Source organism: Dipodomys ordii, unplaced genomic scaffold, assembly GCF_000151885.1.
Source record: "Dipodomys ordii isolate 6190 unplaced genomic scaffold, Dord_2.0 Scaffold8, whole genome shotgun sequence".
In the NCBI taxonomy this organism is placed as follows: Eukaryota; Metazoa; Chordata; class Mammalia; order Rodentia; family Heteromyidae; genus Dipodomys; species Dipodomys ordii.
In genome coordinates, this window is record NW_012267224.1 from 25,048,523 (window position 1) to 25,063,267 (window position 14,745).

The window sequence follows — 14,745 nt, forward strand, 5'->3', positions numbered from 1 at the left end:
TTTTCTTTTTTGCTTATGTGGTGCTGAGGAATCGAACCCAGGGCCTCAGGCATGCAAGGCAAGCGCTCTACCACTGAGCCACCTTCCCAGCCCCAAAGATTACATTTTTACATTCTCTACATCCTTCATAACTTCACCTCTTACCTTTCATCTTATACCACCATTAGTTGTATCATAAAATGTTCTTAGACTTTTACTTCTGCTTCCCCACCCTTCCCCCCTCCCCCCAGTTCTGAGGCTTGAACTCTGAGCTTGAGTGCTGTCGCTGAGCTCCATTTTGAGCAAAAGATAATTAGCATTCTGCTACTTGAGCCTTAGCTCCACTTCCAGCTTTTTCTATGATTTAATTGGAGATAAAGAGTCTCAGCCAGCTCTGGCTGGCTTCAAACCACGATCCTCACATCTCTGCATCCTGAGTAGCTAGGATTACAGGTATGAGCCACAGGCACCTAGCTCACTTCTGTTTTATGGTGGCCATGTCTCTATAGATGTTAATGAGGAAGCCAACTTTATTTCTAAAATTTTATTTGTCTTTTTCTATGCTGCATTATTTTTATAGGTCCACACTTTCAGGAGTCTTGTGAATATCATTGTATTTCCATTGTAGTTTGCCCCTGTATTTCATGTGTTCAAAAAGTTGAACTCATAAAAAAACACAACAAAATTGGGCTCATACACCTGTAATCCTATCTACTCAGGAAGCTGAGATCTGAGGATTGTGGTTCAAAGTCAGCCCAGGCAGGAAAATCCATGGTACTCTTATCTCCAGTTGATCACCAAAAAGCCAAAGTTGAACTTTGGTTCAAGTGAGAAGAAGAGCTCAGAGATAGTACCCAGGCCCTGAGTTCAAGCTCCAAGAAAGGCACACACACAATGAATGAATAAATAATTAAATAAAAATTTAAAGAGCCAGTGAGTGTAGGAGATTATATCCTAGATCAGCTTGGATTAGATTCCAAGGTCAAATGTTTGAGAGTTTTGTACAACTGAGTACAATGTAGACTTTTCCTAGAAGAAGACCCGCAGGAAGATCCTTTCTTTAGAATCCTTTCCCCCAGAAGCTGCCAGTGTGACCTGGTACCCTGACTCTAACAGTTCTGTTCTCCATTAATTAGTGTTCGTGTGTGTATATATTTTCATCCAAGTTTACCACCCAGTAACATTAAGCAGGTTAATCGTTGTTTATTTTCCTCCCTCTCTCCATTCCTCCCTTTCTCTTTTCTGCCCTTCCCTTTTCCTGCCCCTTCCTTCCCTTTCATCCCACTCCCTCCCTTCATTGTTCAGGCTTAAATCACTTCAAGCCCAGGAAGATGCCCGCCACAGAAACTCAGAACCTAGACGTTCAGAACAGTACAGATCAGAACGTAGTTCCATCAAGCGCACCTCAGAACAACGACACATAGACAAGACACCCCGTGTTTCAGAGCAGCGGAACTCAGAGATAGCTGACTATGAGAAACAGGTCCGAAACCTGAAGGATGAGATAGCTGTTCTGTCTTCTGAAAAGACTGGTCTCCAAGGAAGGTCTGGCAAACTCTCATAGATCTTTTACTTTAAGCGCGCTCTCTCTCTGTGTCTCTGTCTCTCTGTCTCTCTCTCTCATCTGAGTTAGTGGTAAAAGCCTGAATGGCTGGGGGTAGGTGGATGGGTGAGTTGGATGGGTGAGTAAAATGACACTGTAATCTCAAACCCCAATAATCTGGGAGGAGCTGTGACTTACAAGCACAGGTTTGCTTAAACTGTATGCTTCCAGACAGAGAAACTTGGAACTAATTTATTTTGGATTGAGAGATATGAGAAGGAAAAGGGTCTTTTGAAAGCCTGGAACTAGGCTGCTGGTAACACTAAAAATGTTCTATAATATCCGGGTAGTTTCTCTTCTCTGAGGCATAGGAGTCCTGTTTCTAGGGATGACTGTACATTTTATTTTCTTGGTTGGCATGTGTAAGTTATGTTCTTGTGAAATCTTTTCCTACTAATGGACAGATCAGGCAGCTCATTAAGACAGTGTTAGTGGAGACAAAGCAGTGTGCTTCTCTGTTTAGCCTTTGTACTTCTCTTATTCTTTCTACCCACCCCAACATGTCCTGATTTAGGCTATCAAAGCACCATTACCCATTGCCCATCCATGTTCTCCTAAATGTAACCTGAGCTTTTGTTTGGTAATTCTCTGGTAATAGTGTCCTGATATTAACTTGTAATGGCTTCTAAGAGCCTATGCCTTTCTACCTGGTGTGTTTGCACTGTGAAAATTAGAAAAAGCCTACAAGGAAGCTCCCCCCGCCCCCACCTCCCCGCTATACCATCATTGTTGTTGTTTTTTCCTCTAAGATTTTCCTTTGGGAGACCTATTTTCTTTTGGCTATTAGTCTGATATATATATCTCTATATATCTAATATCTATATCAGACTGATATATATATATATATATATATGTTTTTTGTTTGTTTGTTTTTTGCCAGTCTTGGGGCTTGAACTCAGGACCTGGGCACTCTCCCTGAGTTTCTCTTGCTCAAGGCTAGCACTCCACCACTTGAACCACAGAGCTACTTCTGGCATTTTCTGTTTATGTGGTACTGAGGAATCGAACCCAGGGCTTCATGCATGCTAGGCAAGCCACATTCCCAACCCTACTAATCTGATACTATAACTTTACTTTGTACTTGGTCACAATGTAGTTTAAACCAGAAGGCTTGTGTGTAGTAAAGTGTGATGAGTTAGTAATCCAAGGTCAAGGTAAGAAATGCCAAGACTTCTCCTCTGGCTCTTGATGGTGGCGCTACTCCCCAGATGGTCCTATTAGTCATCTTTTATAACTTCCAAGCCCTCATCTGAAAAATGGTCAACAGTGATTTTGCCTCCCAAGGCTGCTGAAAGGGCAAATTGAGTTGGTGCATGAATGAAAGGGTTTAGAGACAGTCACTAGTGTTGTTTCTTGTCACCTTTGAGGCCTCTGGAGAGCCTTCTCACAGGCCTAGTAGAGGGAGGAGGGCCTCATTCTATGTAGCTTGTTCTAGCAGGTCTCTAGTGTGTCATCTATGGACTAGGTGGGGACAAGAAACAGAGTTTAGGGACAGCTGATTGACGTTCACTCACAGGTCTGCCAGAAGCCGGTCTCCTAGCCCTGTCCAGCGTAGCCACAGAGACAGCCGCAGTCCCATCCGCAGAGACAGCCGCAAAAGCAGCCGCGACGCCAGCCGCAGAGGCAGCCGCGACGCCAGCCGCAGAGGCAGCCGCGACGCCAGCCGCAACCGCGACGCCAGCTGCAACCGCGACGCCAGCCGCCACCGCAGCAGCAGTCGCCACCGCAGCCGCAGCCACAACCGCAGCCCCAGCCGGAACCGCAGCTGCAGCCCCAACCGCAGCCGCAGCAGGAGCCGCTCTGGCAGCCCCTCGGTTGCAATCGCCAAGGTCAGAAGTCCATCCCCGAATCGTTCCAAAATGTCCAGCGTGGCGCGCAAGGCCGCGCTGCTGTCCCGGTTCAGTGACGCTTACTCCCAGGCCCGCCTGGATGCCCAGTGCCTGCTGCGGCGATGCATCGACAAGGCGGAGACCGTGCAGAGGATCATCTACATCGCTACCGTGGTACGTGACGCCTGCAGCCCGACCCCGGGCGCACCTGGGGCAGTGGAGACAAGACCCAGCTAGAGGGAATGGCACAGGCTTGAAGACACAGGGGGATGCTGAGGCCGCTCAAGGAGGCAGCGCAGTAACCCCTTTTGCCTCTTTCCTCTTAACGTCCGCCCTTCCCTCTATCCTTCCTCCATTTCCCTAAAGATATTTAGAGGCAATTCACTTTTTACAGTAATTAACTTCACACCATATGCCAAGTGGTCATTTGTGGGAGAGTAGGACTATGTCAAATGAGTCTGTTAAAGTTGATTTATGCCCTGTACCTTTGGTCTCATGTGAGCATATGTGTGCACAGTCGATTTATCACTGCAAGTAACTCTCATTGGATGGTCTTCCTGCAGGTTAGTTTAACAGTTATAACCAAAACTATGAGCATGTCAGCTACTTGATTATGGCAAACTAAAAACATACACGTGAAACTATTATTTTGCAGTGAACACATTTGTTTTATGAATGGGTGCCCTATTGAGACATGAAGAGTCTATTTTTTTTTGTCTTTTCTTTTTTGGTGCTGGGATCGAACCCAGGACATTGCACTTGCTAGGCAAGTGCTTTGCCACTGAGCTACATCCCAGCCCATGAAGAGTCTATTTTGAGATAGTTCAATTAAAAAAAAAAGCAGAAGGTTAATATGAGAACAGAATGATCAGAAATCCATATTTACTCATTTATATCAGAGGTCAGAGATTGGCAAACTATGGCTTATGAGCCATGTGGATCCAGCTTGTATTTCTGAGACATAGTGCCTCTCAGTTAAGAATGTTTGTTTGAGAAAAAGTCTCAGTATGTAACCCAGCCTGGCCTAGAACTGATTCTCCCTGCTCAGTCTCCTGGTAAGAATGGTTTTATATTTTAAAGGGATGTGAGAATTAAAAAAAAAAAAAAGCGGCAGTCACTGAAAAGCTCAAACGCTGGCTCTTTGTAGGAAAAAAACTTGCCAACCCTGGTACATATAGTTAAGAATCACTTCTGGGCACCGGTAGCTTATGCCTATAATCCTAGCTGGAGGCTGAGATCAGAGAATCGAGGTTCAAATCCAGCCTGGGCAAGAAAGCCTTATGAGAGACTCTTAGCTCCAATAACTACCAGAAGTAGCCAGAAGTGAAACTGTGGCTCAAGAGGTAGAGTGCTAGGCTTGAGCAAAAAAGTTCAAAGATAATGTTTAGGTCCTGAGTTCAAGTTCCAGGACCTGCACAAAAAAATAAATAAAGAGAATTACCTTCTGAATTAAAGTTGTGTGAGCATCCTTGTCTTAAAAAACTAGTTTCCCTAGTGTTTGCTATATAATAGACATGAAATAAATGTTTATTAAGATGATATATATGTAAATACGAGGCTAACTAAATTTTCTTTTACTTTTTGCTTGTGTCTACAGCAGAGTATTTTTGTCCCCAAATCTTTGCACTGTCCTGTTTCCTGCACTCACTCAGAATTATGACAATAATAGTCACTTGTTTTGAAATTAGTGATTGCAAGTTGTCATATATGTATTTATATACTTTGAAAATTGAGAGTTGTTTTTTTCTTTATCTCAGGTTAAGTCTTTATGATCTATGGAGCTTAGTTACTTGAGGACTGATACAATGCTCTATTTCTAGTCTTTCTAATTCTTTTCTGTGGGTAGGTGATTTCACCTCCTCCCCTCACCAGGCAAACTTCCTGTGTTCTTATGCAGGAGGCGTTCCACGTGGCTAAAATGGCATTCAGACATTTCAAGATCCGGGTGAGGAAGTCACTGACGCCGTCTTACGTAGGGTCCAACGACTTTGAGACTGCTGTCTCCGAGTATATCATCTGTCACCTTGATCTATATGATTCCCAAAGCAGTGTTAATGTAAGTACTGGGTCTCTCGTTTAGGACTAGTTTGTGGCTGAATGACACGATAAATACTGATAATACAGGAACCCATCCTGATGGAAGAGTAGAAAGGAATGACAAAGAATTTACAGTATATAGCATGTCTTTATTTTTTTTTCTTGGACAGTTTATGGGAGAAAATGTTCTGGGCTTTGTGGTACTATTTAGAATTTTTTTTAAAAATTAAAAAGCTGGGTGCTGGTGGTTTATACCTGTAATCCTAGCTACTCAGGAAGATGGTGGTTCATAGCCAGCATGGACAGGAAAGATTGTGAGACTCTTATCTCAATTAAACTCTAGAAAACTGGAAGTGGCGCTGTGGCTCAAAGTGGTAGAGTGCTCAACTTGAGTATAAAAAGCTCGGGACAGTACCAGACCCTGAGTGCAAGCCTTACAACTAACAACAACAACAAAAACAACAAAAGTAAAAAAAGAAAACTGAAATAATAAAAAAGGAAAAATGAATGAAGAACAAAAGATTAGGAGATAGAATATCTTAGTCCTTAAGAGCAAGGGCTTTGGGAAATAAGTGTGGAGTTGAATCCTGACTCTCCTACTTGCTTATGTACATGCTTATGTTTTCATTTTTTAATCCTTAAATGGGAACAACAGTGATCATTATCCTGTACAGTTACGGAGGTATTCAGTGAAAGAAAGGTAATTTATTTAGCACAAGACTTGGTATGTAGTGAATATTCGATAAGAGAACCCTCTTTTAGTTATTACTATAGATTAGAAACAAGTCAAAGTTGTATGTTGGCACCTCATACACTTACAGTAGAAAGCTAAGGAGCTAATTGGATTTAAAATTTACAATTTCTTTAAATCTTAGCATCTCATTTATACTCTGTGAAACTTTTCCTTTTCCCCCTACTAGCAAGGAGAACATGCACTGTTCTTTTTTTTTTTTTTTTAAAGCTTATTTTACTCACAGGCCCTTTTCCTACTTCCCATTAGTCTAAACTCATGTCAGAATCCTCAGGATAGGTTGACAATCAATATGCTATCTCTTGTTTTTCAGGATGTGATCCGAGCCATGAATGTCAACCCTAAGATCTCCTTCCCTCCTGAAGTTGACTTTTGCCTCCTCAGTGACTTCATCCAGGAGATTTGCTGCATTGCTTTTGCAATGCAGTCTTTAGACCCACCTCTTGACATTGCATTCGGGGCTGATGGAGAAGTCTTTAATGATTGCAAGTAAGAGGCACGGGTAGAAGCTAAGGACTCTTTATTAATACATTGGCTTGTCTCTTTCCTGGGAATACTTAGGAGAAGGGATTCCAGCTGGGAAAATCAATAGTTATTACCTCCTTTGTAGGCTTTGCCATGGACTTCTCTGTATTTCAAGTAGGACTCCTTTCTGGGTTAATTCTCCACTAAGCATATGGGCTGTTGGAGAAGTTACCAAGTACCTGGAGCCTGTCTTGAGCACTGTAAGAGACAGATGTTTTATATATGCACGTGGCCAGACTAGATTTCTTGTGTAAAACACATGTTCCCTGTACCACATTCCTTGACATGAGGTTGATAATGGAGTTCAGCAAGCTGAGATCTCACAGTCACATCAGTGGGCTGTATGCAAACGGGTGTTTGAAAATGAATGCTCATAACTCTTGTCTATGACTACTGGATTTCTGACAGGTTTTACATAGTAAATATCCCCTTTATAAATTAGAAGAAATAAACTGAAAATGTTTATTGAGATTTAATGAGATCACAGTTTGATCTGGAAATTAATCCTGGAAGAGGCTGAGCTAGTGCTTAAGAACACCAAGTATCAATTATTAGTTGTGTAATCTTGGGCATCTCACTTCACTTATCTGCCCTGCAATTGAATATGGGCCTCACCTCAGGGATTTACTCTTGCTGTGCAGGTACCCTCCTGCTTGAGTCACATCTCCAGCCCTATTTTGCTATGATTATTTTTGAGGTGTAGGACCTTGTTTTTTGCCTGGACTGGAAACCTCTTGTTAAACTTCCAAACATAGTTGGGATGACTCAATTGTGTACTACTATGCCAACTTTTTCCATTGAGATATGGGGGTGTGGTGAACTTGTCTCTTCTCCTCCTCCCCTCCCCAGGATGACCTGGAAGTGTGATTGTCCAGATCTTAGCCTTCTGAATAACTGGGATTGTAGACACAAGCCACTAGTACCCAGACAGCACCCTTTTATTCTTCTTCTGCATTCCTTTGGCTAATTTGTATGGTTTGTTATTTTTTTTTGTGTGTGTTCAAACACTATTGAGTCCTTTTGAGTAAAACTGAAACTTACCTGTTTTGTTTTTTACTTTTGCTATGGTCAAACCATGTATTTTCTCTCTCTGGATTCAGTAGCAGGACCTTATATGTTTTCACACTTTCTTTTGACTTACTAGGTCCAACTTATCCTTCAGGCTGATTGAGCTATTCTATTTTTTCCTATCTCCACCCTTAACACTGAGTATATTTCATACATGTTATTGATAAGCGTATTGATTTACCATAAGATTGAGAGGGCCCTCAGCTCTCACCAGTCCATTTAATTACCCTTTTGGGGAGTATAATTATTGACCCTGTTTCCAGTTATGTTAACCATCCACCCGTTTTTTTCTTTTATTTTGTTCATAATGACAACATGAAAAATCTCATAAGAAGCCTTATAGAACTTCAAATTGTCTGTGATTCTAGCATTTTCCTGACTTGCCACCTTTTTAATCCTACTAAGAAAAGGAAAATGATTGGCTTAATAGGACATGCTAGTACCTAGCCATTCTATGCTGGGTTCAAGTCGGTACTGATTCCTGTGCTAAGAGCCCAAACCCATTTCTTTAATAATAGAATCAGAATCCATATTTATCTAGATCTAAGCATAATCAAAACCAAAACTTTATGCTGAGATTTCCCCCCTTGTGCTGTGTAACTGCCTAACTTCTGGCTTTGGATTTAGCTCAGTGGTTTAAGTGTTTGCTTAGTGTACCCAAGGCTTTGGGGTTGACCACTAGCAGCAGCAATAGCAAGATAATTGATTTCTCTTCCCTGTTGTTTTGTTTGTTTACAAAGGTACCGCCGAAGCTATGACTCAGATTTTGCTGCTCCCTTGGTCTTTTATCACGTCTGGCCTGCTCTCATGGAGAACGACTGTGTCATTATGAAGGGAGAAGCTGTCACCAGAAGAGGGGCTTTTGTACGGTGGCCTTGCATAGTGAAAATTCATCCCCAGTGTTTGCTTCACAAGTTCGAGAACATTTTTAAACCCAAAGATTCTATAAAAGGAGTTGATAAAGAATTGCTTGATAAAATTTCATACAAAGGAGAGGAAGGAGATGACCATGGAAATAATATCTTTTTGTTTCCCTCAAGATATCTTCAACATTTTCTAGCAACAGTTTCTTTGTTTGATCTATTTAGATGATAGAAATTACTCATATTTAATTCTTCAACTTAGATATATTTTGATATTTTCAAGCTAAACTCCTTTTATCTTGTTGGAGGCTTTCTATAATCCTATGTATTTAAAAGTGATTAATTAGTTTTTAGGAAATAGTTTGCCAGTTGTTTTCTTTATCAGTAATTTTCCATTTTAGTAGGTTAAACATGTGTCATTTTTCTCTCCTTGGTATGATGTATAAGGAGGGGGAGGGATGGAGTAAAAGGGTCAGGGAATGTAGGGTGAGAGGAGCCAATCAGTTTTTGATTCCTAGTACAAGGCTTTCCATATGCTGAACACTTGGAGCAGACTTCAAAATGGAGTCTGTGTGTGTGTGTATGTGTGTGTGTTCCTGGGGGTTGGGGTGGGAGGAATTGAGCGCTATGACTGCTTAGATATTCTGCACAGTTCATGTAATGTGTTGTTTACTTCTGCCTTTCGTAGAAAGTTAGGCAAATTCTAAAGTGAGGCCCTTTGGTCCAGAGCAAAGCCACCATCTTAATGGCTTGCTTCTTGTTTTCCTTGAACTGAACCATAGAGGAAGTGGTCATATCAGCAGACAGTACAGAGAGTAGTTTATTTTCATACAATTTAGTAATAAGGGTTTTTGTAGCTTAAAAATCCTATTACAGTAAATTCTGGCTGAATAAAACATTTTATACTATGAAAGTTGGTCTGACAACCATATATCGCCATGAAACATGTTTCTTGCCCCGACAATAGTTACTGTCTATTAAGAAACTTAGCTGCAGTACAGTTTGGAAAGGAAGGAGAGAAAAGAGCCACAGATTTTAAGCTCTATGTCAAATAGCTATTGCTTCTTAACTTCCTTCTCTTTCAAATATATTACCAACATTTGTTCAAACTTAAACCTTTAAAAAAAAAGAGTAAAAGGAAGAACTTAAGAAAGAGAGTTGAATGAAGGGAAATGTTCAAAGAAGTATTTTACCTATAAAATCTTAGTGAATAAAATTTTCTTTCTTGCTTTTTAAAGACAGCTTTATTGAAGTATCAATATACAATAAAAATACACATGTCACCCAGGCCCTGAGTTCAAGCCCCACTACTGACAACACACAGTAGCACATGTACATGATGTATGAAATTTGATGAATTTCACAAGCCCCACTGTGTTGTTTCATTCAATGATATTTATTTATTCTATAGATATTCATAACCCAAGCACTACACCTAGGTGCTAGAGGATTTAACAATGATGAAAACGCCACAAATCCTTACCTACATGGAGGCAAACTCACTTGCAAACTCAAATGTGATTTCTCACACACAAAACCTCGTAAAAATCCTAACACATCAAATATCTGAATATTTCCCAAATCTATTACAATGGGGTTTTGTTTAAAAGTGTTTGCCAGATGTTGGACAGCTGTAGGAAATGAAAGTGATGTTGATCATACTGGTGAGTAGACCTAGCAAAGTACAATGCTGTCAGTAAAGCCTCTTATTGGATGGAATATGCATGTTGTTTTAACCATAAAGACCATCACTCACTCCCATTTCTTTTTCTCGTTTTAGTGGAATTCGATGCGATCTGTAAGTCGTTGTCGAAGCAGGAGTTTAAGTCCCATCTACCCACGTAGCCACATTGGTTTAAGTACGGTACATATCTGTCCAATCATTTTTATTCCAAGCATCCTATGATGGAAAATTTTTATAGTCGCCTGTAAAAGAGGTGACTATAAAAAAGTAGAAAGAGACACTGTTGGAATAACATTAACCCTGAAATGATTTTTTTTATCATTATGGGCTAAGGAATTTAGGATGTTAAAAAAAAAAGAAATAGAGGTAGTTTTTAAAAACCTATTTAGTTAAAGGAGTAACATTTCTTTAACTTTGAATGGCATGGCTATTAAAGATCTGATAATCTTCTGAATAGAAAACTGGGTACCTTAGTCAACTGATTTGGGCTCAATTCCCAGTTTAATTGAGAAAGTACTGTAGAGTTTAGAGCAATTGCTAGAATTATCTACATTTTAATGCTCTGAAAAGGGATTAAAAGGGCATTAAATGTTCCGAACTTTGAAGTAGAAAAAATGAGTTTAGCATTAGTTATTAGGTGTTCAATCAAAAATAAAATAATAGCAAGAGCTTTCTGAAAAATATGGAGGTAACATCCCCCAAAACATCATTACAACTTACTCCTTCCTTTATTCAACAAATAATATGGAAATGGCCCTGTGGCTCAAGTGGTAGAGACCTTGCCTTGAGCTGACGAGCTCAGGGACAGTGCCCAGGCCCAGAGTACAAGTCCCATGACCAAAAAAAAAAAAAAAAAAAGCTAAAAACTAAATAACGTTAGGTCAAAGCCTTTTGAGTGTAAGTCTGGATAAAGACCCAAACACCAGCACAGGCTCAAATACACATTTCTTTGGATGGATGCCGTTTTCTGGAGGGACCTGAAAATGACCAAAAATGGTTATCTCCCCTCAATGGCTCTCCATGTAGGAAGGCTAGAGTTGGTAATTGATTTGGTTTGTTTTAGGAGTGGAATTTCACCAGGGGAAGAAAACAATGGAAGAATTTCTAGGGAAGTGGAAGAGTCATCCTTTTGCTTAATATCTATTTTCATAAATGTCTAAGTAGTTACACTATTAGGCAAAAGCCAAATGCTAATGCATTTAGTGGACTGATAAGGAAAAAAATCTTGGGAGCATGATAACTGGGGAGATTTAAAGATCTCCCTATTCTAAGAGTGCTGCTATCAGAGGTTTGAGTAAAATTAGGTACTTCCTGTGTTCTAACCATGGCACACTTTAGACTCTCATTGGAAGTCTTCACCAAAATGTCCTCTGTAGATAAACATTGACGAATATGTACTTCTTTCTCCCTGTTTCTTTTCCCATGCTAAGGGAGAACAAAGTCATTTAAGCTTGAGACAAAGAAATCTTATTTCTCAGTGGTGAAACTGCTGCCTAACTTCCCTTCTTTTTCCATTACCCTTCCCTTACAATGAAATTAGGTCTACCTGTCAAACAGAATTCAAATACTTTCAGTTAGTCTGCTTTTTTGTCTTATTTAAGTCTTGATTCAGTAACAGATTCCATCTTCATTAGCATGTATTTATATAAGGCCTTTGAAGCTCAGAGCAAAAATGATGCTGGTAGTCAATGTCATACAATTTACAATTTAGTCTTTTTAGATTAATGAAAGTGAAGTTAAGATTTGAAAAATGATTCTTTTCTGGCTGCTTGGTAACCTTCCTTATATAGGAGAAAATTTTGGACATATGAGAGATAACTTTTCTAAAGGATCTTTCAGTGCATCACCATTTTAGCTTTTGTTAGTTAATTGCAATAATAATAATTGTGGAAATCAGTAAATTCAATATGGTTGCTTTTAAGCCATTGAACCCAGCATCTAATTAACAATGTAGTTTAAACTAACATTATCTAGTTACTAACATAATCTAAATCAAAAGCAGTACCCATTTAAAAAGAAAGCATAAAAGGAAATCACAGTGGTCAGCCTTAAAGGGAAAAATCATAATTATAAAGTACTTCAGAGCAACGAATTGGTTAGTTTTATGGAAAGGATATGTCTAAAGCATTCATTTGTTGAGCTCCATTCACCGTGTAGTTCACATTACACTCTTATGTCTTCCAGATGTCTCGAAGCCGGAGTCCTTCTCCAGTAAGATGTTTGTTGCCAAGTAAGTGAGATCATAAAGATGGATCATAAAGATACTATTTTATACTCTTTCAAGTGCTTAGCATTTTGCAGCAAGATGAATGTTTGGCTTCCTAGGGAATATCTTTTCTTCTACCCCCATCATTCATTTCTGGGCTCTCTCATGGATGGAACCCATAGGAATCCTGTGGGTTATGTTGGGAGGTTTAATTGCTACAAACAGACTGAGTACCCATTTTCCATATAGGTACTTGCATAAAAAAATCGAGACAAGTGACCATCAGTAATGGCCTCTATATTTTTTTTCTCCCTAGGATTTTAAAGCCACCAGACATGTTCCTTCGCCACACTCCAGGGTAACAGCCAAGTTCTCCAGTGCCTCCATCTGCCTGCCTGCCTTGTCTGCCTCTGACCTCACTTAACATGATATGAAAAGGCAATTCCGTGTATCACTCCACACAGAGAGTTAAACGTTTTGTCTTAGCGCATTTGTAACTTTAGGTACATTGCATTTGATTTATACTTTCTAGGTACAAATTCCATTAATTTCATAAAAACGATTGTATAGGCATTTAGGATCATATTCATTCGAAGCAAAGTCCATTACATAGATTCAGGATTTCCATTCTGAAATATGGGGCTCTTTTATAGCAACCCTGTGGACAAAAGTAGAAATTCTGCTTATCGTGCTAAATCTAAAAGGAAGGCTAAGTCACTCAGTTTACCAATTATAAATGCTACAATTGCTTATATCAACTTTTAACCTGAAACCAAAATTGGTTGTTTAAATTGGCTTTTAATGCTTAGAAGTTAGTGCTAGTCTCAGGTTGGAGAACTTAGAGCAGTAGTAGCAGTGATTTAGAGTTAAATGTAGAAGATAATAACATATAACATAATTTTAATTGGTTTGCTTATTCTTACTTGGAGAGTGTCTCATTTGGATTCCTGGAGAACCACATGTCAAAGTCAACTTTCAGATGAATGATTTGATTGAGGCCAACTTGAGATAAATATTAATTACTCTGTGTTTATCTCCTAGGAATTTTCTATTTTAATGCATGTGTTAAATATAAATATAAAGTTACCAGGGAGCTGTCCTTTATCAGCTTCACCTAGTTGTTTGCAAGTTCAGACCTCCTTGAACTCCATTCAAGGCCCCAAACTAAGGTGTCATTTATTTATTTATTTTTTTGGGGGTCCGGTCGTGGGGCCTGAGTTCTGGGCCTGGGCGCTATCCTTCAGCTCTTCAGCTCAAGGCTAGCGCTCTACCACTTGAGCCACAGTGCCACTTCCGGCTTTTTTCTTTTTGCTTATGTGGTGCTGAGAAATCGAACCCAGGGCCTCAGGCATGCAAGGCAAGTGCTCTACCACTGAGCCACCTTCCCAGCCCTAAGGCGGCATTTATTGACTGCGAACTGAGTTTCTTCCTTAACTTCTTCATTAGGAAGTACTCTTGAGAGTTCAAGGTCAAGATAAAAATGTTTTTGATATTGCCTTGGGATAAGTAATGTTCTTCCTGCTTTTAAAAAAAATATTCAAGCCAGCCTTACATGAGCTTCTCCGTGACCACTTTTCCATACATCACTAGGTCATGCGGAGGTAAGAGTTTCTTCCTCTTTGTGTTTTGTTATTTCTTTGAGGCCAGGTAATGTTCATTGAAAGGAGCTCAGTAGCTCCTAGACATCTTTAGTCATTGACTCACTTTGTGGCCTTGAACAAGTTACTTCATCTCTCTGAACCTTTATCATTGTAGTGAGTATGTGAGTATTACTACCAGACTCAATACATCCATTAAAAAAAGATAGAAAAGTGTAGGAAAGAAATATGTCAGAGACTACTATCAACTTTTTATAACAACTATACAACTATTTTTCTTGCATATCTTGAAAGGAAAGCAGAAATAGATATGAAATACATACATACACATACACATATATATATATACATGTAATTTTAACCCACATACACTAACTACCAAGTAAAGCAGAAGAAAAGGAAAGCATTTTAGTAACAATAAAATATATTTCAATAAAAACCATTGGTATAGCCATTACAGAAGATAAAATGAAGGCATCAGATGACTAATTTTATGCAGTTCTTGCATGTAACATCACTAGCTACAACTACAGGTCAGTGTTTGATATATTGATGGCATAAGATCACATCTTGTCACTGGAAATGACTTTCTGAAATACTAA

General features: G+C 39.6%; 1 protein-coding gene across 1 annotated transcript in view; it reads left to right on the forward strand.

Moving 5' to 3' along the window:
- Spata18 (spermatogenesis associated 18) overlaps positions 1-13,728 on the forward strand; it is a 32,572-nt gene extending 18,844 nt beyond the window's left edge. The window contains exons 6-14 of the mRNA XM_013008920.1: positions 1,285-1,524; positions 3,099-3,157; positions 3,350-3,585; positions 5,309-5,467; positions 6,513-6,688; positions 8,533-8,656; positions 10,436-10,519; positions 12,524-12,569; positions 12,862-13,728. Of these exons, the coding sequence (XP_012864374.1) occupies positions 1,285-1,524; positions 3,099-3,157; positions 3,350-3,585; positions 5,309-5,467; positions 6,513-6,688; positions 8,533-8,656; positions 10,436-10,519; positions 12,524-12,569; positions 12,862-12,869 (1,132 nt within the window). The 3' untranslated portion in view covers positions 12,870-13,728. The remainder of the gene's footprint in view (positions 1-1,284; positions 1,525-3,098; positions 3,158-3,349; positions 3,586-5,308; positions 5,468-6,512; positions 6,689-8,532; positions 8,657-10,435; positions 10,520-12,523; positions 12,570-12,861) is intronic.
- The last annotated feature ends 1,017 nt before the right edge of the window (positions 13,729-14,745 follow it).